General features: G+C 39.6%; 1 protein-coding gene across 1 annotated transcript in view; it reads right to left on the bottom strand.

Moving 5' to 3' along the window:
- Window positions 1-754: 754 nt before the first annotated feature.
- The window catches only part of LOC120297151 (vomeronasal type-2 receptor 26-like), a 45,743-nt gene continuing 19,457 nt past the window's right edge, over window positions 755-27,040 (bottom strand). The window contains exons 8-11 of the mRNA XM_039319444.1: window positions 23,903-23,979; window positions 22,932-23,220; window positions 1,606-1,713; window positions 755-814 (exon numbers count right to left, since the gene is read on the bottom strand). Coding sequence (XP_039175378.1) covers window positions 755-814; window positions 1,606-1,713; window positions 22,932-23,220; window positions 23,903-23,979 — 534 coding nt within the window. The remainder of the gene's footprint in view (window positions 815-1,605; window positions 1,714-22,931; window positions 23,221-23,902; window positions 23,980-27,040) is intronic.

Here is a 27,040-nt window from a genome sequence, read left to right as displayed (position 1 = left end):
TCCCAGCATCTTCTGAGTTAACTCTAAAAATACCACATAGCTCTGCATATTTTGTCAGAGCAAGAACATCCAATGTTAGCATCTTTGACAGCTGATCTGTGAGAAATGAAGTTAAAAAAAAATAGATTTGCCACTTTGATATACATTTGTTATCTTCCTGCTAAGATTACAGATTTTATATCCTATGTTTTGCTTTTTACTCCTATGATACTTTTTACTGAAATATGGTGTGAATGTACCATACAATAAATAAAATAGAGATACCCAAGGAAATGAAAACGCTTGGTGCTTGTTTTCATGGCATGGATGGGAAGATTAAAAACAGGGAGATCCTGTTTGGAAATGTCTGTCCAGAAAGAGACTTCATCATTTTCTTGGTCCAGATTGAGAGGAGGCATAGATATTGCAAATGACTTTCCCTAAAAGCCACTTTACATATGAAGAGCAGCAGCTAGTGTACATCTTTCTTCTGTCAAGACTCAGAACTATGTAGAGGGAGCCACTGAATCCTTCAATCCAACCTTCTACTCCTTCCTCTGTTTGAATTAATCCAGAACAGGGAGTTACAAAGACCATCTCTCCATTGGTCATTAATGGGGGAGCTGAAGAGTCATTTGGATTTCATCCCTAAAACATGGTTTCTGGATTCAGGGATGCATATAATGCAACCTATAAAACTGTCCAATGAATTTGTTGCAGAAATTCACATTTTCCTTTAGAACTCGCCCTTTGATTAAAATTCCTAGTCATTGCTTCATGGTACCTTTCTCCAGAAAAGTTCCAGACCATCACTAGTTTGACTATAATCAGACATCTTATAGACCAACAAGGATTATGCTTATGTTAATCTTGCTCTTTTTAGATGCTGAAAAATGCGTCAAATGTTCAGCAGACCAGCATCCTAACATCAACCGTGATGACTGTATACCGAAGGCTGAAACTTTCTTATCCTATCAAGAAAATTTGGGGATCATCCTAGCTTCCCTTGCCTTATTCCTGTCTTTAGTAACAGGCTTTGTCTCAGGAATCTTCATTAAATTCCAAGAAACTCCCATAGTCAAAGCCAACAATCGGGATCTCTCCTACATCCTCCTCATCTCCCTCCTGCTCTCCTTCTTGACTTCCTTCTTATTCATTGGCCAGCCACTAAGAATCACTTGCCTTCTCCGACAAACAGCCTTCAGCATCATTTTCTCAGTTGCCATTTCTACTGTCCTGGCCAAAACTTTCATGGTGGTGTTAGCCTTCTTGGCCACAAAACCAGGGAATAAAGTACAGAGATGGCTAGGGAAAAGCCTGGCCAATTCTATCATCCTTTCTTGCTCTGGTGTTCAAATTATCCTCTGTAGCATCTGGTTGGGGACTTTTCCCCCATTCCCTGACTCCGATATGCACACACAGTCTGGAGAGATTATTCTTCAATGCAATGAAGGTAGTGTCATCATGTTTTACATTGCCTTGGGCTACATGGGCTTCCTGGCTGCCATTTGCTTCACAGTGGCTTTCCTGGCCAGGAATCTGCCTGCAGCCTTCAATGAAGCCAAACTGATCACTTTCAGCATGCTGGTTTTCTGCAGCGTTTGGGTGTCTTTCCTGCCCACCTACCTGAGCACGAAGGGGAAGTACATGGTGGCAGTGCAGGTCTTCTCCATTTTGGCTTCCAGTGCTAGCCTCTTGGGATTCCTTTTCATTCCCAAATGCTACATTATTTTCCTAAGATCAGACCTGAATACAAAACAATATTTACTGCCAAAATAGAATATAAAGTGACTTTGGTAGGTTTTTCTCTCAAATTAGTTATTTGAAAAATATACATTCTGTTTTTTGTTTTCCTTTTTTTGTTTGCTATTTGAGAATAGAGAAAATTGTGCAACATCGGTGATTTCTTTAGGTGAGCGTAGGAGAATTTTGCCCTAGGTACACTTGAATCAGAGATCAAATTACCTTGAAGAGCAAATTGGTTTACAGACCGTGTTGAGACAAAGTCAGACCTATATGTTTGAGAGGGTTGGGAGATATTGGCAATTAATAGTCTCTCTTTACAGAGTCATGCAAAGTATGCTGCATATTCCTCTATGGTACTATACTATGTATTTATAATATTTGATTTTCTATTTGTTTCCCTTGTTTATTTATTTGTATTATTAATTTAAAAAAACTCAGAAATGTTACATGTATGGGGAAATGTAAAAATTTACTGAGCGTGTCAATCAAACTAGAAGAATATTTTTAACTCAGGGTTAAAATAAGGGGTTCTTGCTGTTCCTTGAACTTGGTTGTTTTCTTGCAGACATTTCATTACTCAAACTACTGTAGGTAATATCAGTGCTCATGTTCGGTGCTCAGCACTGATGACATTACCTAGTTTGGGTAATGAAATATCTGCAAGAGGGATAGAATCAAGAGGGACCTCGGAGTCCTAGTAGACAATCACTTAAATATGAGCCAGCAGTGTGCTGCAGCTGCCAAAAAGGCCAACACAGTGCTAGGCTGCATTAACAGAGGGATAGAATCAAGATCACGTGAAGTATTAATACCACTCTTTAATGCCTTGGTAAGGCCCACACTTGGAATACTGCATCCAGTTTTGGTCACCACGATGTAAAAAAGATGTTGAGACTCTAGAAAGAGTACAGAGAAGAGCAACAAAGATGATTAGGGGACTGGAGGCTAAAACATATAAGGAACGGTTGCTAGAATTGGGTATGTCTAGTTTAACGAAGAGAAGGACAAGGGGGGACATGATAGCAGTATTCCAATATCTCAGGGGCTGCCATAAAGAAGAGGGAATAAGCTATTTTCCAAAGCACCTGAAGGCAGGACAAGAAGCAACGGGTGGAAACTAATCAAGGAGAGAAGCAACCTAGAACTAAGGAGAAACTTCCTGACAGTTAGAACAATTAATCAGTGGAACAGCTTGCCTCCAGAAGCAGTAAATGCTCCAACACTGGAAGTTTTTAAGAAGAGACTGGACAGCCATTTGTCCGAAATGGTGTAGGGTTTCCTGCCCGAGCAGGGGGTTGGACTAGATGACCTCCAAGGTCCCTTCCAACTTTACTACTATTATTATTATTATTAAGATCATGTGAAGTATTAATACCACTCTACAATGCCTTGGTAAGGCCACACTTGGAATACTGCATCCAGTTTTTGTCACCACGATGTAAAAAAGATGCTGAGACTCTAGAAAGAGTACAGAGAAGAGCAACAAAGAATATATTTCTCCAATAAGCTCAATTAATGGTGTTCATTTGAAAACTGGCTTTTAAGGAAACTTTTATTAAATTCTCCTTTGCAAATTTCAATGCTTCCTTCCATTTTCACCAAGGAAATGGCCAGGTCTTCTATCTTGGCAGGAATTCCCCTGGCTGCTGGGTACCTCTGTTTCTTCTTCCTTCTGTCCATGCCAGAAAAACAAGTACCAATGCTCTGTATGTTTGGGCATCTCTCTTGAGGGCTACAGAAAAAAATATGCCAAGGTTTTAGTCTTTTTCCTGTCAGTTTTACCTACCTAAAAACAAAAAAAAAGTCATTTCTCCTCAAATTTCCTTTTCAAAGAAAAATGGAGGGAGGGAAGGTCGAGGGAAGGAAGGGAGGGAGGGAGGGAAGGTCAAGGGAAGGGAGGGAGGGAGGGAGGTCAAGTGTTGGATCTCTATATGGATCTGTTAAACAAACAACATCAGCCTTTTACTCATGCCTTAGTGCAGGGGTGGGCAATTAATTTTCCCAAGGGGCCATATGAGAAACTGAGACTGTTATTGAGGACTGATGTTGCTATGCTACTCCTCCCCCGCCATGGTCCTCTGCTCCTACCACCATAAACATCCCTGCTGTCCTCACCACTGTGGGCTGGAATAGGATAGCCACAAAAGCAGCACAAATAGAAGCCTCAGCAACATGACTTGGGCTCCTGATTGAACTTCCTCTATGGCATCTGCTTTTGAACAAAGAATTAGATTAAGAGGTATAAGAAACCAAAACCTCTTCCAAGATAATAGTTTCAGGTGCAGACATGTCCACCTGTGGGACAGAAACAGGACTTCTGTTTGTCTTAAAACAACCCACAAATTCACATTCTGTCTCTAGAGCCATTTATGAATCCAGAATTTCTGAATCAGACTCCGCCCAACATTGACTTTTAGTCTGATATTGACATCAAAACATTTTCTGACATGTTTTCTGAAAGTTTTCAGAAATCTTTAGGAAGTTAATATAAAATAAGTAAATAAATGACTATGATTTGGATAATGGCAAGGAAGAAAGCCTTCATCTCACTGAACACTGAATGAGGCCGGTGCCCAAAGGAGGAACTTACAGATGCCACTCCAAACTCTGAAGTGAGAGAGACTGGATAATTTTTTTAGAAAATCCAGAATCAAGGAAAACTTTTAGCAAGGCCATGATAGTGGGATAATAATAATAATAATAATAATAATAATAATAATAATAATAATAATAATAATAATAATAATAATAATAATAATAATAATAATAGTAATGATCTGAAGCTGTATGGAAAAACATCATCTGAAATAGAATCGCTGCTCAACACTGTCCGTATATATAGCCAAGATATTGTAATGGAGTTTGGCTTGGACAAATGTGCCACACTTAACTATCAAACAAGGAAAAGTAGTGAAAACTGAAGGAATCAAGATGCCCCACGAAAATAACATTAAGAGTCTGGATGAGGAAGAATACTACAAATACTTGGGTATCCTTCAAGCTGACAACATCAAGCACACTGAAGTCAAGAAAAAGATTAGAAGTGAATACATCAAGAGAGTGAAGAAAATCTTAAAATCCAAACTCAATGGAGGAAATACCATAAAGGCAATCAACACTTGGGCAATCCCAGTCATTAGGTACACAGCTGGAATAGTGGACTGGACTCAAGCAGAACTAAAAGCAATGGATAGGCAGACCAGAAAAATAATGACAATGAATCACGCCCTTCATCCACGCAGTGACATTGATAGACTTTATCTACCAAGGCAAATAGGTGGGCGTGGAATGCTACAAGTACATCAGATGGTTGAAGAAGAAAAAATGGCTTTGGAAGAATATCTGAAGAACAATGATGAAGATGCACTGAAATTAGTATATCAGGAAGGCTTACTAACTACTGGAGAGACCAAACTGGCCTACAAGAAAGACCAAATGAAGAACAGAATAGAGGCATGGGAAGACAAAGCACTACATGGCCAATACATGAAAAAAATAGCTGGGAAAGCAGATATTAACAAGACCTGGCAATGGCTAAGAGCAGGAAAATTGAAGAAAGAGACCGAGGGACTAATTCTGGCTGCACAGACCAAGCCTTAAGGACAAATGCATATAAAGTCAAAATTGAGAAGACAGCAACAGACAGTAAGTGCCGCCTATGCAAAGAAGCTGAAGAAACAGTGGACCACTTGGTAAGCTGCTGCAAGAAGATTGCACAGACTGACTACATGCATCGGCATGACAAAGTAGCAACCATGGTGCATTGGAAGATCTGCAAAAAATATCATTTGCCTGTAAGCAAAAACTGGTGGGATCATAAAATAGAGAAAGTCATAGAAAATGATAAAATTAAACTGCTCTGGGACTTCAGAATTCAAACAGACAAGCACCTGCAACATAACACCCCAGACTTAACAATTGTCGAAAAGAAAGACAAAAAAGTCTGGATAGTGGACGTGGCAGTGCCTGGAGATAGCAGAATAGAAGAGAAAGAACTGGAGAAAATAACAAAATACAAAGACCTACAAATAGAAATAGAAAGACTGTGGCAAAAGCAAGCAAGGGTAGTACCAATAGTCATAGGCTCCTTGGTGCAATCCCAAAACAACTGGAGCACCACTTGAACACCATTGGCATTGACAAATTCGCTATGAGTCAATTGCAAAAGGCGGCCTTACTAAGAACTGCTTCCATCCTGCGACGATACCTGTAGTACCATCAAACATCCACATCTGCCTATCCCAGGTCCTGGGTAAGGACTCGATAGGTAGACAAAATGCCAAATCCAGTCTGAACATCTGGCTGACTGTGCGATGATCAATAATAATAAAGTTGGAAGGGACCTTGGAGGTCATCGAGTCCAACCCCCTGCTCAGGCAGGAAACCCTATACCATTTCAGACAGATGGCTGTTCAGTTTCTTCTTAAAAACTTCCAGTGTTGGAGCATTTACTGCTTCTGGAGGCAAGTTGTTCCACTGATTAATTGTTCTCACTATCAGGAAGTTTCTCCTTAGTTCTAGGTTGCTTCTCTCCTTGATTAGCTTCCATCCTTTCCTTCTTGTCCTGCCTTCAGGTGCTTTGGAAAATAACTTGATTCCCTCTTCTTTATGGCAGCCCCTGAGATATTGGAATACTGCTATTATGTCCCCCCTTGTCCTTCTCTTCGTTAAACTAGACATACCCAATTCCAGCAACCGTTCCTTATATGTTTTAGCCTCCAGTCCCTTAATCATCTTTGTTGCTCTTCTCTGTACTCTTTCTAGAGTCTCAACATCTTTTTTACATCATGGTGACCAAAACTGGATGCAGTATTCCAGGTTTGTCCTTACCAAGGCATTGTAGAGTGGTATTAATACTTCATGTGATCTTGATTCTATCCCTCTGTTAATGCAGCCTAGCACTGTGTTGGCCTGCAGCACACTGCTGGCTCATATTTAGGTGATTGTCCACTAGGACTCCGAGGTCCCTCTCACAGTTACTACTATTGAGCATGGTGCCACCTATGCTGTACTTGTGCATTTGGTTTTTCTTGCCTAAATGTAGAACCTTGCTTGTTTCACCATTGAATTTCATTTTGTTAGTTAGTGCCCAGTGTTCAAGTCTGTCCAGATCCTTCTGTATCTTAAGCCTGTCTTCTGGAGTGTTGGCTATTCCTGCCAGCTTGGTGTCGTCTGCAAATTTGATGAGTTCCCCATCTATCCCTTCGTCCAAATCGCTGATGAAGATGTTGAAGAGCACTGGGCCCAGAACAGAGCCCTGGGGCACCCCACTACACACTTCCCTCCATATAGATGCAGTTCCATTGAGAACCACACGCTGAATACGGCCGGTCAGCCGGCTACGGATCCATCTGGTGGTGATTCTGTCTACCCCACATTTTTCTATCTTATCAAGTAGTCGGTTGTGATCTACTTTATCAAATGCCTTACTGAAGTCCAAGTAAATTATGTCTACAGCATTCCTCTGATCTACTAATTTTGTCACTTGGTCAAAGAATGCAATAAGATTTGTTTTAGTCAAGACAATAGAAATGGCAACTGAGGAGATGTTATTTCTGTTTTTTGGAGAAGGCAAGTGGCTTTCCATGGTGGTCAAATGAATAGGAATGAGGTCAAGAAAGAAGGCAGGAGAGTTATGAGATGAATGTATATTGTAAGCCTCTCAGTGTCACCTCACACCATGAGATGAGCAGCATATAAATTTGATAAATAAGTTATGACCTGCTTTTCTCAAGGTGAGGAATTGGAAAGAAAGAAAAAAATCCTGGAAAAAGACATTGGAGCAAGTAAAACCAGTCACCAGAATGTTGTATAGAACAACAATTACCTTTCTAATCTGTGGGTTGATGGCTTGGAAAGAACATAGGTGTAACTTCCAGAAAATATTTTAGATGTTATACCAGTAATGAGGTATTCTCCTGGCTTATAGTAATTAAACTCCTTCTCTTCTTCTATTGTCACCTTCAGCGGGCATTTTGTTTGCATTGTGGCACAAGAAAATTGGGACAGAATCAGAAACAGAAAGAGCTTTGTCGTATATTGATGGAGATCCTTCCTCTAGTTCTCCCTCTGGGAAAGAGCTCAGAGCTCCCAAACACAACTGCAGTGAAGATAGTCCAGTTTGGCTCCAGAGCTGGAAGACAAACCTGCAATAGCAGACTAGCATAGCCCTTGCATGATTCTACCTCTTCTCTCAGTAGTGCTGAAGATAGTTTACAGGTCAGATATTCATTTATGGTATATCCCTTTATGTTGAGCTGTCATGTTGCTTTAAACTAATTGTGATGGTGAAAATAGCATCAACTTTGTTCAAAACAGAATAAATAACCACGACTGTAGTAATTAGAAGGGGAATTGGGAAGGAATGTTGCCACAGAGGCATGCAAATGGAGAATAGAGTTTTTCATAACTCAGGGACATTGTCCTAATTTAAGAGTCAGGAAGGGAACAAAACTGGTTTTTACTCTAGAAACTTTTTCTTGAGCTCCTAAAGACTGTCATGTGGTAAAACAGTTCAACACGTTTTCACTATCCAGTGGGGACAATAGAATTCCTTCTTACTGAGAGCTGTATGCAACAAAATCTCATTTTAATGTATGCTAATTAGTGTACATTTAAAATGATAATAACTATTCTATTCTATTCTATTCTATTCTATTCTATTCTATTCTATTCTATTCTATTCTATTCCTATTTCATCCCTATTATTCTATTCTATTCTATTCTATTCTATTCTATTCTATTCTATTCTATTCTATTCTATTCTATTCTATTCTATTCTATTCTATTCTATTCCTATTTCATCCCTATTATTCTATTCTATTCTATTCTATTCTATTCTATTCTATTCTATTCTATTCTTTCTTCTTAATTTTATTCTATTCATTTCTTCTTAATTCTATTCTATTCTATTTCTTCTTATTTCTATTCGATTCTATTTCTTCTTATTTCTATTCTATTCTATTCTATTCTATTCTATTCTATTCTATTCTATTCTATTCTATTCTATTCCTATTTCATCCCTATTATTCTATTCTATTCTATTCTATTCTATTCTATTCTATTCTATTCTATTCTATTCTATTCTATTCTATTCTATTCTATTCTTGGTGTGGTCAAGGCCATCTTCCTCAGTAAAGGTCAGATACTCCAGAATGGCTACCTCCAGATAATGATATTGTCCAGATTCTGGTTGAAAAGCCCAATGAAGTAAATACACAGAGACATGGCGATCTCTAATGTAAACTGTTATTAGGCATAGCATACCAGTACAGTAAAAAGAAAGCCAGCTCTGGCAATATGGAGTGAAAAAGATAATTAACATAAAACTTTCCCTCCCTTCTCTGACACCTCAGGTCATGTTGTCCAATGAGTCTTCAAGTATGTGTTTTGAGAAGAAAGTCTCTCTTCCCAAAACATTTCTTTGGTGACCTCGGCTCTCACACTGATAAGAAACACCTGTGGATCCCAAACCTTCCCCTCCCCTCTCACAACTGTAGGCAAGCTAGAAGCAGCATGGCAGTCCTAATGACAAGAATCTTCATAGCTTGACAGATATATCCTAACATGAATATGTTTTTCGTATGAACTTTTTTCTGATTACTTCATCAGGAACTCTAACCAGTGTATGCTGCTCTTTGTAGCTTCTGAATACTGAATTCTGAATATTTTTTTCTGAATGTCTGGGTTGGAAAGCTGCCTCTGGATGCCTTCCCATTCTAGAAAGTGCCATGGTTCTGACTCACTTAGTACAGACAACACCAGCTTAGATTCCGTGAGTAATGTTTTGAATGAATGTAAGATTCTTAAGGAACTGGGGGAGGGAGGGGGAGAGTTTCTGCCATGTAGCTGCTGCTTTTCCAAGGCACAGGCAGCAAGCCCAAATTTGCTCCTATACATCACCATCAATTGAAAAATAGACGTCCAGCTGAAGGGAAAACTGTTCAGCTCACAATCATAACCAAACTCCAGCAGAAACATTATTTATCCCTACCAAGTCTTTCACCTCACCAAAATATTAGTTGAAGTAAAGTTGCGCTGGTGACAATTCATTTGTACTGGTTTCAGAAAATTTACATCATTCATTATTCTCTTTGACAACAGATTGTGAAAACATCAAGTAATTGTGTAAAATAATCACTTTTTGCTCTTTTGGTGTTTTTATTTAGTGAAGGGGATGCCTCCTTGTCACGACTGCCCCACTGCTGCACCAGACTTGCCTTGCAAGTTGCCAACCTGCCATACACAATAGGGGTAGGGAATTGGGGGGCAGGGATGAGGGGAAGTGAATAAATAGGAGATGTTGGTGTGGAAAATATTTCTGAACACCTCCAGTCATTGCTCTGATGGGATGTGAGCATGAGACCTCATACATTCAACAAATCTCACTAAATTGATTTTTAGACAGACTGTTGCCTTACACAGGCCATAAAGGTTTCTTATATTTGGAAGTGGAAAGAAACATGGGATCAGTCTCAAAGTACCCATCCTACAGGACACACCACCTATTGTCCCTGGGGGCAGCAGGAAGATTTTGAATCTCATTGCTGACACCAGTTTATGTAGAAAGAAACACAAGACCCCCCCCCCCAAAAAAAACCCCAATAATCAAGGCTTGCTGCATTTATTCTTTATTCAGTCGACACTGGGGGAATTTCCCTACAGAAAACAGTGGCAGGAAATCCTACAGTCAAAAGGATGCACTCAATATTGATACATTTCAGGAAAGGAGGACAAAATGATAATACTACATGTGCATATTTAATCCACGATGTAAGCATGAATATTCATAATTAGCAAGCCTCAGATTGTTTTCCCACCAATCTAACGTTACTATCTTCAAGAAAGAGTGATTGTCTAAATAAAAAGAAATGTATCAGTTGCATTGCTGTAGCAGTTGTAGTAAAATGTACTGAGAAACAAGGATCTCATAGTTGCCACATGCAATCCTTCTGTATTTCCAGCTTCTTAATACTCTCTCACTACTCCAAGAACTAACTTTCCTCACAATCCTATCTGCCAGTTGCCCTTTAGTGATGTGAAGCAAAAAAAAAGTTGGCCTAGTCTCCATGGAGAAGAGCTTGAACCATTTTCTAGGTTTGGCCTCTTGAAACATGTTGAGAGTTGACATTCCCCTGTCTCTATAATTCTACATTTCTTCTGGTTGTAAGCTGCTCCTTTTTATTTAGGTCTGGCCTCAGAATGATTATGTAACACTTGGGGATGAAGATGCAGCCCAGAAGACCAGCACTGGAGGCCAAAATGGAGAAGACCTGAACAGCCACCATGTATTTCCCTTTGGTGCTCAGGTATGTAGGCACAAAGGTCACCCAGACACTGCAGAAGACCATCATGCTGAAGGTGATCAGCTTGGCTTCATTGAAGGCCCCAGGAAGATTCCTGCCTAGGAAGGCCACCGTGAAGCAAATGGCAGCTAAGAAGCCCATGTAGCTGAGGGTGATGTAGAACATAACAGAGCCTTCATTGCATTGCAGGATGATCACTCCAGGCTGAGAGTGGAAGTCAGAGTCAGGAAATGGGAGAGACACTCCCAGCCAGATGGAGCAGATGATAACTTGGACAGCAGAACAAGAAAGGATGATGGAATTGGCCAAGCTCTTCCCCAACCATCTTTTCATTTGGTTTCCTGGTTTTGTGGTCAAGAAAGCCAGCACCACTGTGATTGTTTTGGCCAAGAGAGAAGAAATGGCAACGGAGAAGATGATGCTGAAAATTATTTGTCGGAGAAGGCAGGTGGCTTTTCTTGGTTGACCAATGAAGAGAAAAGAAGACAAGAAGCAAAGCAGGAGGGCGATCAGAAGGATATAAGAGAGGTCCCGGTTGTTGGCTTTGACAATGGGAGTTTCTCGGTATTTAATGAATATGATTAACACAAACATTGTGGTTAGGAACAAGAGCAGAGCAAAAGAGATCAGAATGATGCCCAGATTTTCTTCATAAGACAGGAAGGATATAACTTTGGGGATACATTGTATACGATCCTTATTTGGATATTTATCATCTGGACATTTGGTGCATTTTTCTGTATCTACAAAACCGCAAAAGAAACATTTCTTTAATATTCTATCATTTTTCAAGAAATAACTTCTTTGGAAAACAATTGATACCAGGAGGATTTTCTAAAATGCATCTCTGAAGTTCTCCAGAGAAACAAGATAAGAATATATGTGTATTTTTTAAAAAATAGGAAAATAGCAAAAACTAGTTCTGCAAATAATCTGGAATGATAACATTCATATAAGGAGGTGCACCCATAACTGTACTTATCATTTCATTTTGGACCAGCAATTCCTTCTAGTGATGCTCAAGGGGAGACCTATGTAGAATAAATTGCAAAGATCCTTCTAATGGATGGATCTAAGAATCGTAGGCACTCCATCACTGGAGATTTTTAAGAAGAGACTAAACATTCACCTGTCTGAGATGGTGTAGGTTCTCCTGCTTGAGCAGGGAGCTGGACTAGAAGACTCCAAGGTCCCTTCCAGTTCTATCCTATCCTATCCTATCCTATCCTATCCTATCCTATCCTATCCTATCCTATCCTATCCTATCCTATCTTATCCTATTGTGTCACCCACCTTCCTGCATGGAGATGGTCCCTTCTGGACAAGGAACACAGTCATAGCAGCAAGCTGGCTCTCCTTCTCGCTTCTGCTTAACAAATCCAGGATGACAACTTTCTACACATCTGGACTGAGGCAAAGGCTAAGGAGAAAAATAAGGAATGCCAAAGAAAAGGTGTCTGGACTAAGCATCCATGGAAAATGGAGGTAGATATGAAATTTAGCTGAGTCATCCCTCTGGGCTTCACTTGAAGAAATACGAATTCTCTAATTAGCTCCAAATGGTTGCAGGAGATACAACCACTGAAAGATTCTTCATTTTGTTCTTCCCTTTTACTTCTGGCATATCTCATGGCAATAAAGGACTTTTCTACTTAATAAAGTGTAGAAGTAAGGAACTGAGAAAAGAGTTTAGAATTAAATAACAAGTAGTGGGTTCCTCTTTATAGCTGCATTAACATGCATTCTTCCATTCTTCACATATTCATGATTATAAAGTATGATGAACTTATATTAAATTTTAGAAAACAATATTATAACACATTTCTATCCTATTAGATTTTTGTTAAAATACAACAAATCTCTGATGAAGAAAGATATTTCTGACTAGTTGAATCTAGAAAGGTTTCTTCTGGAGTATATAAAACACTGCAAAGCCAATCTCCTTTGATAGTAGTTCAAAACTATCCTTCAATTAAGGTATAAAGGAAAAAATCCTTATCAATTAGAGCTGTCAACCTTAAAGGAGATGTTCTTTCTTTCTTTCTTTCTTTCTTTCTTTATACATTTATTTCTTTATTTGATATGGCTTCCATGCTGGAGAACTAAGACTAAATTTGACTGCCTAGTTTCTAGAACTGGAGTGAGATGAGATGGAGGTCAGGTCATGAGAACATGTCCCTCAAACAAGGTAAGTCAGGCATATTTTGTCCCAAAGGTGCTTTCCCAAAAGGCAAATTGACTTTTTAATTTTTTTCCCTCTGAAAATGTTTTGCTTCTCATCCAAGAAGCTTTTTCAATCCTGACTGAATGGTGGGGAATGGAAATATTTCTATTCTTTGCAGTCATCTGGTCATTAACTCTCTGAGAGTGTTTGAGGCCACTTGGGGCAGTGGTGGGATTCAACCAGTTTGCACCAGTTCAGCAGAACCGGTCGCTAATTTTTTGTTGCCCAGGCCCAGAATGGACTTCCGGAAGCGGCATCCACGCAGAGAACTGGTTGTTCACATATTTGAATCCCACTACTGCTTGGGGGGGGATGGGTTATCTGTACCCTCAGAGTCATCTGAATCAAAGTGCAAATGGATGTGGAACCTTCTTGGGACTGCTGAAAGGAGTGTGTGGTGAATAGATAGGTGATATTGTATCCTTCCCCCTCTGTTGAGAGAGGGCTGTTCAATTTTAACATAGATGGTCTCTTTGACCCCTCTTTCAAACCAGTGGTCCTCTCTGTCCAGAATGCGAATTTTGCTGTCTTCCAAAGAGTAAACTTAGTCTTTCAGATCTTCATCTTATTTCCCACATGGACCAATAGGACCTCCAACCAGTCATGATTATATACATCTCATTCAGTCTAAACCAATGCAGACACTGGTTAAATGACTTTGAGGCTATTAGCAACACCAATGCCAGCACGTGAGGGTTTCTCACCAGTCTGAAGGATATTCTGACTCACAGAAGAGAGAAAAAGAGCCATGGTTTATAACCTAAAGAATTAGGCCAAACAAAGCATCTGTTGTTGAACATGGCTGAATCAGTTTAAAAGAGTATTCCATATCATAGCATCTGAGAGACACCTTTGTGAATACTAGTGAAGCCCTTCCCCACCTCAAGCACTCTAAGAAAACTGTATATTTTCTCCTTATACATTCAACTCCCATTGAAGATCATCCACCAATGTGTCTAGAATTAACCCACTTGAAATGGGTCCTAATTTTTAGAAGAAACAGAGAACACCACAATATTTTACCTACCCTGTTGAGCAACTTTAGCAATGAAAGAGCCCTTGGGTTTATAATAACTCTCTGTCTTTCAATACTTCCCAGTTTCCTTTTCATCAATCTATTGGGCAAAACCACCAAGCACTGGATGTCCATATCTGCGGTTACTTCTCCATTTTGGTCCAGGTGGAGCTTCCAATGAGAAAGATTGTAGAATTCATTCTTCTCCAGAAAGGGATGGAACTAGAATGGAAACATCCAGGAATTTTTAAAGTAGACACCTATGTTTCTGACACCACCAGATATTTTTATGTATGAATCTTAGTTACCACTAAGTTCACAAGTGAACGAAAATGGTTCAAAAAAATTTGTCAATCATACATTGACAAAATAGGTATTTTTTTTATTAAAAAAGTTTTTATTTTCCATGTATTCATACAAAATACAATTAACCATTGGTACCGCCTGCCCATTCCCCCCAGGCTGTGTCCACCCTCTCTAAACCTTCCCTACTTCCCTCCTCTTTCTCTCCTCCCCTCCTACTCTCTTCCCCTCCCCATCTCCTCTAACCATCCTACTTCCTCCCTACTCCTTCCTCCCCTCTCATCCCTCTCACACACATGAACGCAGCATAGGGGAAACGCCCAAGCATTTGCCATAACTATATTATCATTACCCACTCACCCACTCACCCACCCACCCACCCTCAACCCTCCCCCCCTCATTTCCCAGAGCAGAATACAGGGTTATTAATAAGAAGGTTAACAATAATAAAAAAGGGAAAAAAAGAAAGAAAAAAGAAAAAAAAACATCATACTTAATCTTTAACTCCCCTTAAATTAAGACATATAAACAAATCTCTACAACAATTACTATAAAATTTACTCATAAAATAAATGAAACTTTATAGTACCATATTTTTTCTGAATATAATCTATCCATCTTCTCCATACAATAATATATCTTTCTTGTGTATGATCCTTCAAATAAGCAGAAATTTTTGCCATTTCTGCAAAGTTAGAAACTTTAAATATCCATTCTTCTAAAGTAGGCAACGAGTCCTTCTTCCAATACGAGCCTACTAATAACCTTGCTGCAAATAGGTATTGAATTGAAAAGGTTTGAAAAGGTTTTCCTCCCCAGAAACCAAATATTCCCTCCTGTCTTACCATTCCAAAGAATCCCCATAAGAATTACCGTATATGCCGGCGTACAAGGCGACCCGGCATATAAGACGACCCCCATCTTTGTCACCGAGTCGCATTCCTAGAACGTCATCTTATACGCCGGAAACTACCAGTATTTCCGGCGTATAAGATGACTCGGTGTATAAGATGACCCCAATCTTTGGCACTGATTTTAATGCTTGCGGAAGTCGCCTTATACGGTGGCATATACGGTAAGCAGGAAGCTTCTCATCTTTTCTCCACTAAAACAGTCGCAGGTCTAAACTTAGGGAAATTATGTTTTATTCAGAAGATACAATGTTACCCATTCAGAAAAACCATTCACAAAATACTAAATAGTGAAGCGCTCTCCGAAAGGGATGAGGTGACCAAATAAGAGACAGAAACTGATCAGCCAGGCTAAGACTAAATTAGAAAATCAAAGGTACCCATTTGCACACTTCCCTTTGTTCTCAAGGATCAGCTACAACACTTTACACCATTAAAAGGAAAACTTATAATAAAGATGAGAAATACTTCCCCAGAGTTCCAAAAACATGGAAAGAGCCCATCTTCACACCTATACCCAAACACTTTGGAACAAAGGACACAAAGCATATAAAAACTCAATAAGTCTCCACCCTTTTTTTTGCTAGTTGCCCACAGTCGCTGTTGTTGTTACTGAGAAAATAAATGGAACCTCTTTTCCAAACAGCAGCATGTTGCTCTTCTCCCATCTGGTGAAAGAAACGGACCCTAAATGGAATCCACGCTCCATCATGGGCTGATATGATGCAATTGCTACATATCTTCCTCACAAAGGTTGAGATCCTGAAGCTGTTTGAAAAGACGGAGGAAATTGCCAGGTGGACAGTCATAATAATCGCTGAGGATGTTGTCCCAGTGAGAGTCGCCTGGCCACTGATTCGTCCTGACTGGGATTATAAAATTGCAACCCACTGGGATGAACATAAGGGAATTTGTTGGAGACTTTTCAAGAAATTGGGCACAAGCCGTTAAACTGGTCTGTGTTCCAGTAAATAATGCAAAAAGGGAAGGAGAAATACCAGATGCCTTCTGGGTTCGCCTCCTGGAAGCAAGGGTTGCCTCTGCCCATTGAGATATGAACAACCCCAAAGATGAACGAATCTTGGCCTCTGCCTTTGTAGACCAGTCCGGCAGTGACAATAAGGGGCCATTTCCACCAGACTGTATCTAACTGGTCTACTTTGGAGATCCCGGAGTTGCACAAAATTGCCAGCTTTATGTTAAATCAAAGGGAAAAATTGAAGAAGGAAGATAGAGAAAGGAGGAAGAGAAAGAAAAAGAGAGGGAAATAAAGAGAAGGACAGGAAGGAGGGAGGACTTAAAAATGTTTTGCTACCCTACAGAACGATCAAAGGCACCCTGGCTACCAGACTGACAGCTATGGTGCTTCCAAAGCAAAGAAGGGGGAACGTTTTAATAAGAACTGTTCAGATTGTTTTAAGTGTGGAAGAGAGAGACACATCAGAAGGGAATGTAAGGAAGCTTCCTTTAAGCCTCAAAACCACTATGGCCCACCAGAAGCCATAGATCCCCCCCTCTTTTTTAAAGATGGGAACTACATTGGCCCCTTTCCCAATCATCTGGTAGTTCCCCACTGCTCCAGGAACTTTCAAAGATATGGTCCAGTGGTTCTGAGATTACATCTACAGGCTTCTTCAGTGCATTGGGTGTCATGGTTCTGATAGATGAAACCATTTAAAAGAACTTCAAGGCAAATATTTATTCCTCAAAGAACATTTTATTCAGGAAACAAAGTATCAGCACTTACATAGTTGAAACCAAGACTAAAGTTCCCTTCCCCCTGCTACAAAGTAACAAGCAGCTGCCAAAAAGGCCAACACAGTGCTAGGCTGCATTAACAGAGGGATAGAATCAAGATCACGTGTTGCCATTATGGAAACATGGTGGGATGAAACCCGCAAATGGAACATACAGCTAGAGGGATTTAAATTATTTAAAAGAAACAGACCAAATAAAAGAGGAGGTGGAGTTGCTCTCTATATAAGAAATAACTACATCTCTACATAAATAGAGTACAACAATGATGAAAACTGTCTTGAATGCATTTGGGTCAATATAAAAGGGAGAAAAATGACATTGCCATAGGTGTGTACTATAGGCCACCAAACCAAACAGAGGAAATAGGTGAACTTTTTGCTATTCAGCTAACTAAGGTATGTAGGAAGCACATCATAATAGTTATGGGGGACATTAACTACCCTGACATCAACTGGGAGACAAACTCTGCACCAAGTGGAAGATCAAACAGATTCCTGACAAACCTAGCAGACACCTTTGTCTTCCAAAAAGTAGAGAAGGGAACTAGATTAGCCATTTTGGATCTAATTCTCAGTAACAGAGATGAAATGATAGAAGCCACAGATTGAAGCCATAGGAACCTTGGGAGGAAGTGATCATGCAATATTGGAATTCAACATTATGGAAGCACAAGCACTAGAACACAATCAAACTAGAGTTTTGGACTTCAAGAGAGCTAATTTCAATAAACTTATAGAGGGTTTGGGAAGGATTCCATGGATGAGAATCCTCCAGGGGAAAACAATTCAAGATGCTTGGGAAATTTTGAAAAGTGAGTTAATAAAAGCCCAGTCTAGCACAATACCAACAAAGAGGAAAAATAACAGCTCTCAAAAGAAACCAGCATGGCTGCACAAAGAACTGTCTGATAAATTGAAAGATAAAAAGGACAAGTATAGAAAGTGGAAAGAGAGACACATAACTAAGCCAGAATATCAGCAAATAGCCCGAGCCTGCAAAGATGAAGTGAGGAAAGATAAGGCTCAAAATGAACTAAGGCTTGCGACCAAAGTCAAAAATAACAAAAAAGCTTCTTTCAACATGTAAACAAGAAGTAGGTGAAAGTGGCAAGAAGGTGACAAGCAACAGGGAGAAAGCAGAACTATTTAACTTGTTTTTTGCACCTGTCTTTACACAAAGGGAAAAAGCAGACCAACTTATCAAAAATAGTGCCATAAATAACAGAATAGAAATACAAGTTAAGATAGACAAGAAAATGGTAAGTGAGCACCTGTCCAGCCTAGACGAGTTCAAATCACCTGGACCAGATGGATTACATCCCAAGGTTCTCAAGGAACTGGCAGATGTGATCTCAGAACCACTGAACTATATTTTTCAAAGATCCTGAAGCACTGGGGAACTACCAGAGGACTGGAAAAAAGCTGATGTAGTTCCCATCTTCAAAAGCGGGGAAAAAAAGGGATCCAGGAAATTACAGACCTATCAGCCTGACCTCAATACCTGGGAAGATTCTGGAAAAGATAATCAAACAATGAATCAGCGAACACCTACAGGCAAACAAAGTCATTACTAAAAGCCAACACAGGTTTGTCAAAAACCGATCATGCCAGACAAATATTATTTCATTCTTTGACCAAGTGACAAAATTAGTGGACCAGAGGAATGCTGTGGATATAATTTACTTGGACTTCAGTAAGCATTTGACAAAGTAGATCACAACCTATTACTTGATAAGATAGAAAAATGCGGGTTAGACAGCATCACCACCAGATGGATCTGTAGCTGGCTGACTGGCCGTACTCAGGGTGTGGTCCTCAATGGAACCACATCTACATGGAGGGAGGTATGTAGTGGGGTGCCCCAGGGCTCTGTTATGGGCCCAGTGCTCTTCAACATCTTCATCAATGATTTGGACGAGGGGATAGATGGGGAACTCATCAAATTTGCAGACAACACCTAGCTGGCAGCAATAGCCAACACTCCAGAAGACAGGCTTAGGATACAGGAAGATCTGGACAGACCTGAACACTGGGTGCTATCTAACAAAATGAAAGTCAATGGTGAAAAAAGTAAGGTTCTACATTTAGGCAAGAAAAAACAAATGTATAAGTATAGTATAGGGGGTACCTTGCTCAATAGTAGTAACTGTGAGAGGGATCTTGGAGTCCTAGTGGACAATCATTTAAATATGAGCCAGCAATGTGCTGCAGCTGCCAAAAAAGCCAACACAGTGCTAGGCTGCATTAACAGAGGGATAGAATCAAGATCACACGAAGTATTAATACCACTCTACAATCCTTGGTAAGGCCACACTTGGAATACATTGCTTACTGGTGTACATCGCTTAGAGAGTGCTTGCACTTAAAGCGGTATATAAGTCTCATGAATAAATAAATAAACCACACCAGAAAAAAAGAACCATCAGATATTCTCAGAGAATCCTTCAAATTCACAAATTAAAATTCTACAGTGCTACTCACAAACCATACATATAGGAATATTTTTGAAAATGCAAACATCCTTTTACATTTATAGTCTTTAATATCAAAATATATCTGATGCTGACTCCTTAATAAGTTATTACCCAAGGAATAGATTGGGCAAATCTGTTGACCTTTTGTAGCACAAGGAGGATGAGATGGCTCCCCTCCTTATCCTGTGGGTTCTTTCTCCATAGGAATTTAGTTTGCTGGATCCTTGTTGGGACCCCATACCTGCCATGGCTGCAGCCTTGGAGCCTCCAATGTGTCTTGGACCTTCTTCCTTCTCCTCCAGAATCTGGATAAATATGCAGCCTTCAAAGCATGGGCCAGAGTCATAAATATAATGTGATCAGAGTCATTGTTTTCAATCTGGATGCTGCCCCTTTTCTCTTGAGTCTCCATTATTGCTTTTTGACTGCATCTTTTCCTGGCTTTGACAGAAAATATATGTTTTGAAAAAGAACAGTGAAATGATTGCTGTACAAACTGTGGATCTAGAGAGAAATAGGGTTCAAAAGCACCATATTTTGGACTATATTTTTGCAGAAAATCAAAGCTCCAGATACTATGGAGGTATTCAAGATAGTCATGATGATACATCAAATATTTTCCCAAAGTTGTGGTGATCCAGACTTTCCCTTCAATGGGTTTTGATAAATCTTTAAGTGTTAAATGAAAAGTACGAAATGTGCTTGAAACGATAACATATTCTGTGAAGTGAACAAAGACATTGACTTGTTTCCACTTAGAGCTGGAACCCCCCAGGGGTGCTTGATAAAGAGTCATGGGAATTTGTTGTGATATAACAACACAAATTCCATTCCTGACAAGCAAAGGAGGAAAACTCCTTAGGAAATTCTCTCCCTTTTCTGTTTCTGGAGCAAGGAGACCAATCAAGGTCCATCTGAAATGGAGGAGCAGTTGGACAATTGCTGGGTACTGAAACCCTTCTTTGGGGAGCATCCGGTGAAAAAAAGGGAATTCTCTTTTATCACTCAGAATTTCTGAAGCAATTTTATCCCTGATCTGAAAAAGTAATGAAAAATGCTGAAGTTTGTTTTGACGAACATATTTGAATAGTTTGTTGATTAGTTATTGCGTAAAATATTAAACACAGAATATTAACAAAACTGTATATAAAAATGGAATACAAGAAATAAACTAAATGTATTAGAATAATAATAAAAATGCAAATCATATTTCTCCATTACCCCTACAATTTACCACAAATAGACTCAAATATGGAGATGTTAACTTAAGTATATTGTTCCAATAAAGGGCAATGTTATATTTAACGTCTGAAGATCTGCTACATCTTTCTTCACTTTTATATCCAAGATTCTTTGGGCAGCATTTTTTTTAAACCTTCTTCTCCAGTTGTACAAGAGACAGGGAGAGCACAGCTCTTCATATAATTTGTCAGTTGTATAATCCAAGAGGTCTTTAATTGAAATTCTGTCTGTTTTAACAGACACAATTTTGGGTTTCTATAAATTTAACTTTAAAACAATAATTATATGCCTTGATTTTAAAAAAATTGTGTAAATTCCAAATTCATCTCTTATGGGAACAGCTGAAGTCCTTGGGACTGATTCCCAAGATACTTCTCAAATGCTGTCTTTGAGTTTGTTTAAAGCCCCAAACACAAGCTCAGTGTAAGAACATGGAGGTAACCTGGGCCTTATAACCTCTAATAATTGAAAGCTGAATAACTATGAATTTTTAATTTAAACAGCAGATTCACTCATGTCCTTGCTCTAAATTAGCTCCTTTAATGATGAGGTTCTTGCCCTGTTATCTGGGAATAGTTTGACTCTGTTGCTCCTGAGGAAGTGGGTCATGCCCAGGAAAAGGAGAGCATGCAAGGCCAGGAGGGATGGGACAGGGTGAGAGAAACCAGCCATGCCGGGATGTATCCGGCCACGTGGGACCTCGGCGAGTTAGTCGACGGCTGGTTGAAGAGGGACGTTGCCATCTCTGGGGCATGGTGTGCGTGCCCACAGAGAGGGCTCTGAGTGCTGCCTCTGGCACGCGTGCCATAGGTTCACCACCACTGCCTTATACCATTCCTGCAAGAGCATAAAGACCTAGTTCTGCCAGTTGGTTTGGTGCCCCAATGGGTTAATAATGGGCAATAATGGATCAATAGCAGATTCCACATTCCCCTCCCTCTCTTTCCCATCTTATAGTTATAGTTGGTAATCTTTTAATTTTATTGCATTTTTAGTTGTTATTACATATCTGTTTTTGTATAGGTTTATCACTTTTAATATTGTAAGTTGCCCAGAGTCATCTCACAGTGAGATGGGTGGCAAACAAATTTAATAAATAAATAAATAAATAAATAAATAAATAAATAAATAAATAAAGCCTGCTTGTTCTTCAGTTACAAATTCTTTGTTCATCTACCTACTATCAACTCTACTCAAGAGGATCTGAGCATTTATTTTAGGCACAATATCTATTTGACCAATGGGACAATAATCACTAGGATGCTTGTTATACCCTTTTTAAAATAGAAAATATTATTCCCCAAAACTATAGGGGTGTAAATCTACCTGCCAATAGTGGGACTCACAACCTGGAATATTCATTGAATAGTTCAGCTATTCATTGAATAGTTCAACTATTCATTGAATAGTTCATTGAAAGTTATCTCCAGGGGCTTTATTGTTCTTCAAGCCTTTCATTTGATTATGAGTACATTAGAATAAAAGGTTGTTGGCTGATAGCCTTGTAACTTTTTAAATAAAGTGGTTAATTACTGACAGCGATCACTCTTAGTCTTTAAGACATATTTATGTTTTATCAATTATAAGTAAGACTGAGAATCTTTTCATAAGTATGGGACTTGTTCAGCATTGAAAAATATCATTTTTTCCCTCTAAGATTATGTACAAAATATGAGCTTTTCACCAGCGCTTTATCTTCCTATTGTACAGAATGGTTTTTTGATTGAACAGAGAGCCTTTCCTCATCTTTACAAGTGTGCAACAGAAGTCCTCAAAGCAATAGGGATGGTGTCATGAGAACATATGTCTGTTTTGAACCATGCTCCCATCCTAATGTTATCTCAAATATCCAGCCATGATACCTACAATGGCCATAATAAAAAACAGCTCTTGAATTCCAGAGAAAGATGTGGCTGGATCTATCATGCACCCATTACCACCCAACTGACTTTACCAGGTACAAAAACCAACACACCTGTGGGACTTTATAGGTGCCTACTAATGTAGACATCTGGATGGAGATCTCCCTGTCAGCTGCATCAATAAGAGCCAAAAGGTTGTCCTTCCTTCCACAGCTGTAGTTAGGAACATTGGCTGTTCCAGTAGAGAGCATGTCCAGCAAGGCATCTGAAGTGCCAAGTGGGTTCAAATAGTTCTCATGTATGTTGTACCCAAATGTGAGATTATTCAGGAGCTGGAGTTTCTGGTTGACCACTTGAGTGGTGAAAATAAAGCATTCTTTTTCCCTGTTATCATAAGGTACTCTATTGTAAAAAAAAAAAAAGTGTTCCAGTTAGTATCAGCATAATCAATGTCAATCATCAAATATCTTTTTTTTCAACTTCATCCCCTTTGCCAACATATGACTATTGAGTCTGAAGCAAATACTCACCCAAACCCAGAGGCAAATGACCCACCAACATTAAATATTTGTGAATATTGAGAAATTGGAAGGGAGATAGTCCTCCACTAAGGCTAAGAATCACAAATAGTCCATCATTTCTAGCAGTATCATAAGGAAATGGATATTTCATAACTGACCAAAAAAATCATTCTAAATTCAAGTCATTCTCTATTCCTATAAAAATCAGCTATTGAATTAAATATCAATGAGTGGTTATAAAAATATGGAAATGAGCTGGTCAAGGGAAACTACAACAATTGCCCCTTTAAATCATGAATTCCTTAATTTGTTGGAGAAAGGAAAATAACGTGGATTTCTTCCAGGTATTTTTTATGTCCTGTCTTTGCATTTGTGTCTCTTCCTTGAAGTGTTGTGAAATGCTGTGGACATAATTTACTTGGGCTTCAGTTAGCATTTGATAAAGAAGACCACAACCTACTACTTGAGAAGGCAGAAAATATGGGTTAGACAGCATCACCACCAGATGGATTCATAACTGGCTGACCAACCACACTCAAAATGTCATCCTTCCATTCTGTTACAGTATATTTCTGTTATATTTCAAAAAATGACAGAAGAGGGAACCCATCAAAATCAGATTCAAGAAATTAGTCAGTTCCTGCAATATAGGAGCAAGTAGAATAAAAAGGGTGTTAGAAATGCAGGTGGAGGGAATACAACTCTATCACACTGAAAGACTTACAAGTAAGACTCACTGTAAGGAGCCATGTTGAAATTCAAAATTTTATGCCCCATAGTAAATGCACTGGTGACTATACTAATGAGATGGTCTCCTGGCCTATAGTAACTCCATGGTCTTTTTTCATCCAGGTGCTCCAAATTCAATGGGCACTTCATTCTAAGCTTTCCAGAGGCTGGCTGGGACATCAGCAGCAGCAGCACCAGCAGTAGCAGAAACAGGGGGTCCATAATTCATGGGGCTGAATCAATCCCCTGTTTTCAAAGATGAGTTAGATGAATTCAATGCACTCTCACAAAATGGAATAGCCAGTGGCTTTCCTCTTCCAAACAGAGACAAGCTGAGCTTCATGTGGAAAGGAGAGACTGTGCCTTCAGCAGCACAGTCCTTGCCTGTGTCCTAAATGTTGTGTAAACCATTCAGCATGAGTAGAAGCTTTTATCTTTCTCTTTGATGCAAGATCCATTCCATGTTGCTTCTGCCTATAACAAAGGCAGTCACTGGAGAAGTTTCAGTAGGTATCTCAAAGTCTGGGATCGTGATAATTACTGTAAGTGATAATTTGTGCTCTGGGGCTTTTGAATCTCTTCCAGGTCTCCATGTATAGAGGGGGCAGCTGGAGCAAAGCATGTCGCAGATACATCCCTGGGGAACCTCTTCTACAATGGTTGTCATCATTCATGTCAGGACATGTCCAGAAAGTGATGCTGGAGGAAGATACTTCAATATCCAGGGAACTGACTTCTGAAATCTTCCATTGTGGTACATTGTCTCCAGAAACTGCTGGGGAAGAACACCTGGAGCTATGGAGTTTTGTTCCAGTGTAGTGGTGCTCTAGTGCTCCTTGTCTTCTTAATACCAAAGAATCACCCTTGAACCCTGCCTAATAGTAAGAGTAGGTCCTCCCTCGAATTTTCTTTTCTATGAGATCTCTATACAGTGGGGCAAAAAAGTATTTAGTCAGCCACCAATTGTGCAAGTTCTCCCACTTAAAAAGATGAGAGAGGCCTGTAATTGTCATCATAGGTAGACCTGAACTATGAGAAACAAAATGAGAAAACAAATCCAGACAATCACATTGTCTGATTTGGAAAGAATTTATTTGCAAATTATGGTGGAAAATAAGTATTTGGTCAATATCAAAAGTTCATCTCAATTGTTGTTGTTGTTGTTAATTGCGAAGTCGTGTCCGACCCATCACGACCCCATGGACAACGTTCCTCCAGGTCTTCCTGTCCTCTACCATTTTCTGGAGTCCATTTAAGTTCACACCTACTGCTTCAGTGACTCCATCCAGCCATCTCATTCTCTGTTGTCCCCTTCTTCTATTGCCCTCAATCTTTCTCAGCATTAGGCCCTTCTCCAGTGAGTCCTTCCTTCTCATTAGGTGGCCAAAGTATTTGAGTTTCAACTTCAGGATCTGGCCTTCTAAAGAGCAGTCGGGGTTGATCTCTTCTAGGACTGACCGGTTTGAACGCCTTGCAGTCCAAGGGACTCGCAGGAGTCGTCTCCAGCACCATAGTTCAAAGGCCTCAATTCTTTTGCGCTCAGCCTTTCTTATGGTCCAACTTTCACAGCCATACATTGCAACTGGGAAAACCATGGCCCGGACTATACGCACTTTTGTTGGCAGGGTGATGTCTCTGCTTTTTAGTATGCTGTCTAGATTTGCCATAGCTTTCCTCCCCAGGAGCAAGTGTGTTTTAATTTCTTGGCTTTTCCAATTTTGAACCAATCAGTGGTTCCTTGTCCATTTCTCACTGTTGCTTCTTGACCCACATATAGGTTTATCAAGAGACAAATAAGATGGTCTGGTATTCCCATCTCTTTAAGAACTTGCCACAATTTGTTGTGATCCACACAATCAAATGCTTTAGCATAGTCAATGAAGCAGAAGTAGATGTTTTTCTGGAACTCTCTAGCTTTCTCCATGGTCCAGCGTATGTTGGCAATTTGATCTCTAGTTCCTCTGCCTCTTCGAAATCCTGCCTGTACTTCTGGTAGTTCTCGATCCACATACTGCTGGAGTCTAGCTTGTAGGATTTTAAGCATAACTTTACTAGCATGTGAAATGAGTGCAATGGTGCACATTTGAACATTCTTTGGCATTGCCTTTCTTTGGAATTGGAATGTAAACTGACCTTTTCCAATCCTTTGGCCACTGTTGAGTTTTCCAAATTTGCTGGCAAATTGAGTGTAGCACTTTTACTGCATTGTCTTTTAAGATTTTGAATAGCTCAGCTGGAATACTGTCACCTCCACTAGCTTTGTTGTTGCTCAGATTTTCTAAGGCCCATTTCACTTCACATTCTAGGATGTCTGGTTCAAGGTCAGTGACCATCTCATTGTGGTTATCTGGGACATTAAACACATTCTTGTATAGTTCTTCTGTGTAGTTTTGCCATCTCATCTTAATCTCTTCTGCCTCTGTTAGGTCCCTGCCATTTTGGTCCTTTATCATGCCCATCTTTGCATGAAACATTCCCTTCATATCTCCAATTTTCTTGAAGAGATCTCTGGTCCTCCCTATTCTGTTGTTTTCTTCTATGTCTTTGCACTGTTCATTTAAGATGGCATTCTTATCTCTTCTAGCTATTCTCTGGAATTCTGCATTCAATTGGGTGTATCTTTCTCTTTCTCCTTTGCCTTTCACTTCCCTTCTTTCCTTAGCTATTTGCAAAGCTTCCTCAGACAGCCATTTTGCTTTCTTTCATTTCTTTTTCTTTGGACTTTGTTATATATCCTTTGTTGGCAATGACAGAGGTCAAACGTTTTCTGTAAGTCTTCACAAGGTTGGCACACACTGTTGCTGGTATGTTGGCCCATTCCTCCATGCAGATCTCCTCTAGAGCAGTGATGTTTTGGGGCTGTCGCTGGGCAACACGGACTTTCAACTCCCTCCAAAGGTTTTCTATGGGGTTGAGATCTGGAGACTGGCTAGACCATTCCAGGACCTTGAAATGCTTCTTACGAAGCCACT

The sequence above is a fragment of the Crotalus tigris genome, unplaced genomic scaffold, assembly GCF_016545835.1.
Source record: "Crotalus tigris isolate CLP2741 ecotype Arizona unplaced genomic scaffold, ASM1654583v1 scf7180000023592.113899, whole genome shotgun sequence".
NCBI lineage: Eukaryota > Metazoa > Chordata > Lepidosauria > Squamata > Viperidae > Crotalus > Crotalus tigris.
This window is presented reverse-complemented; position numbering and strand designations above follow the sequence as displayed.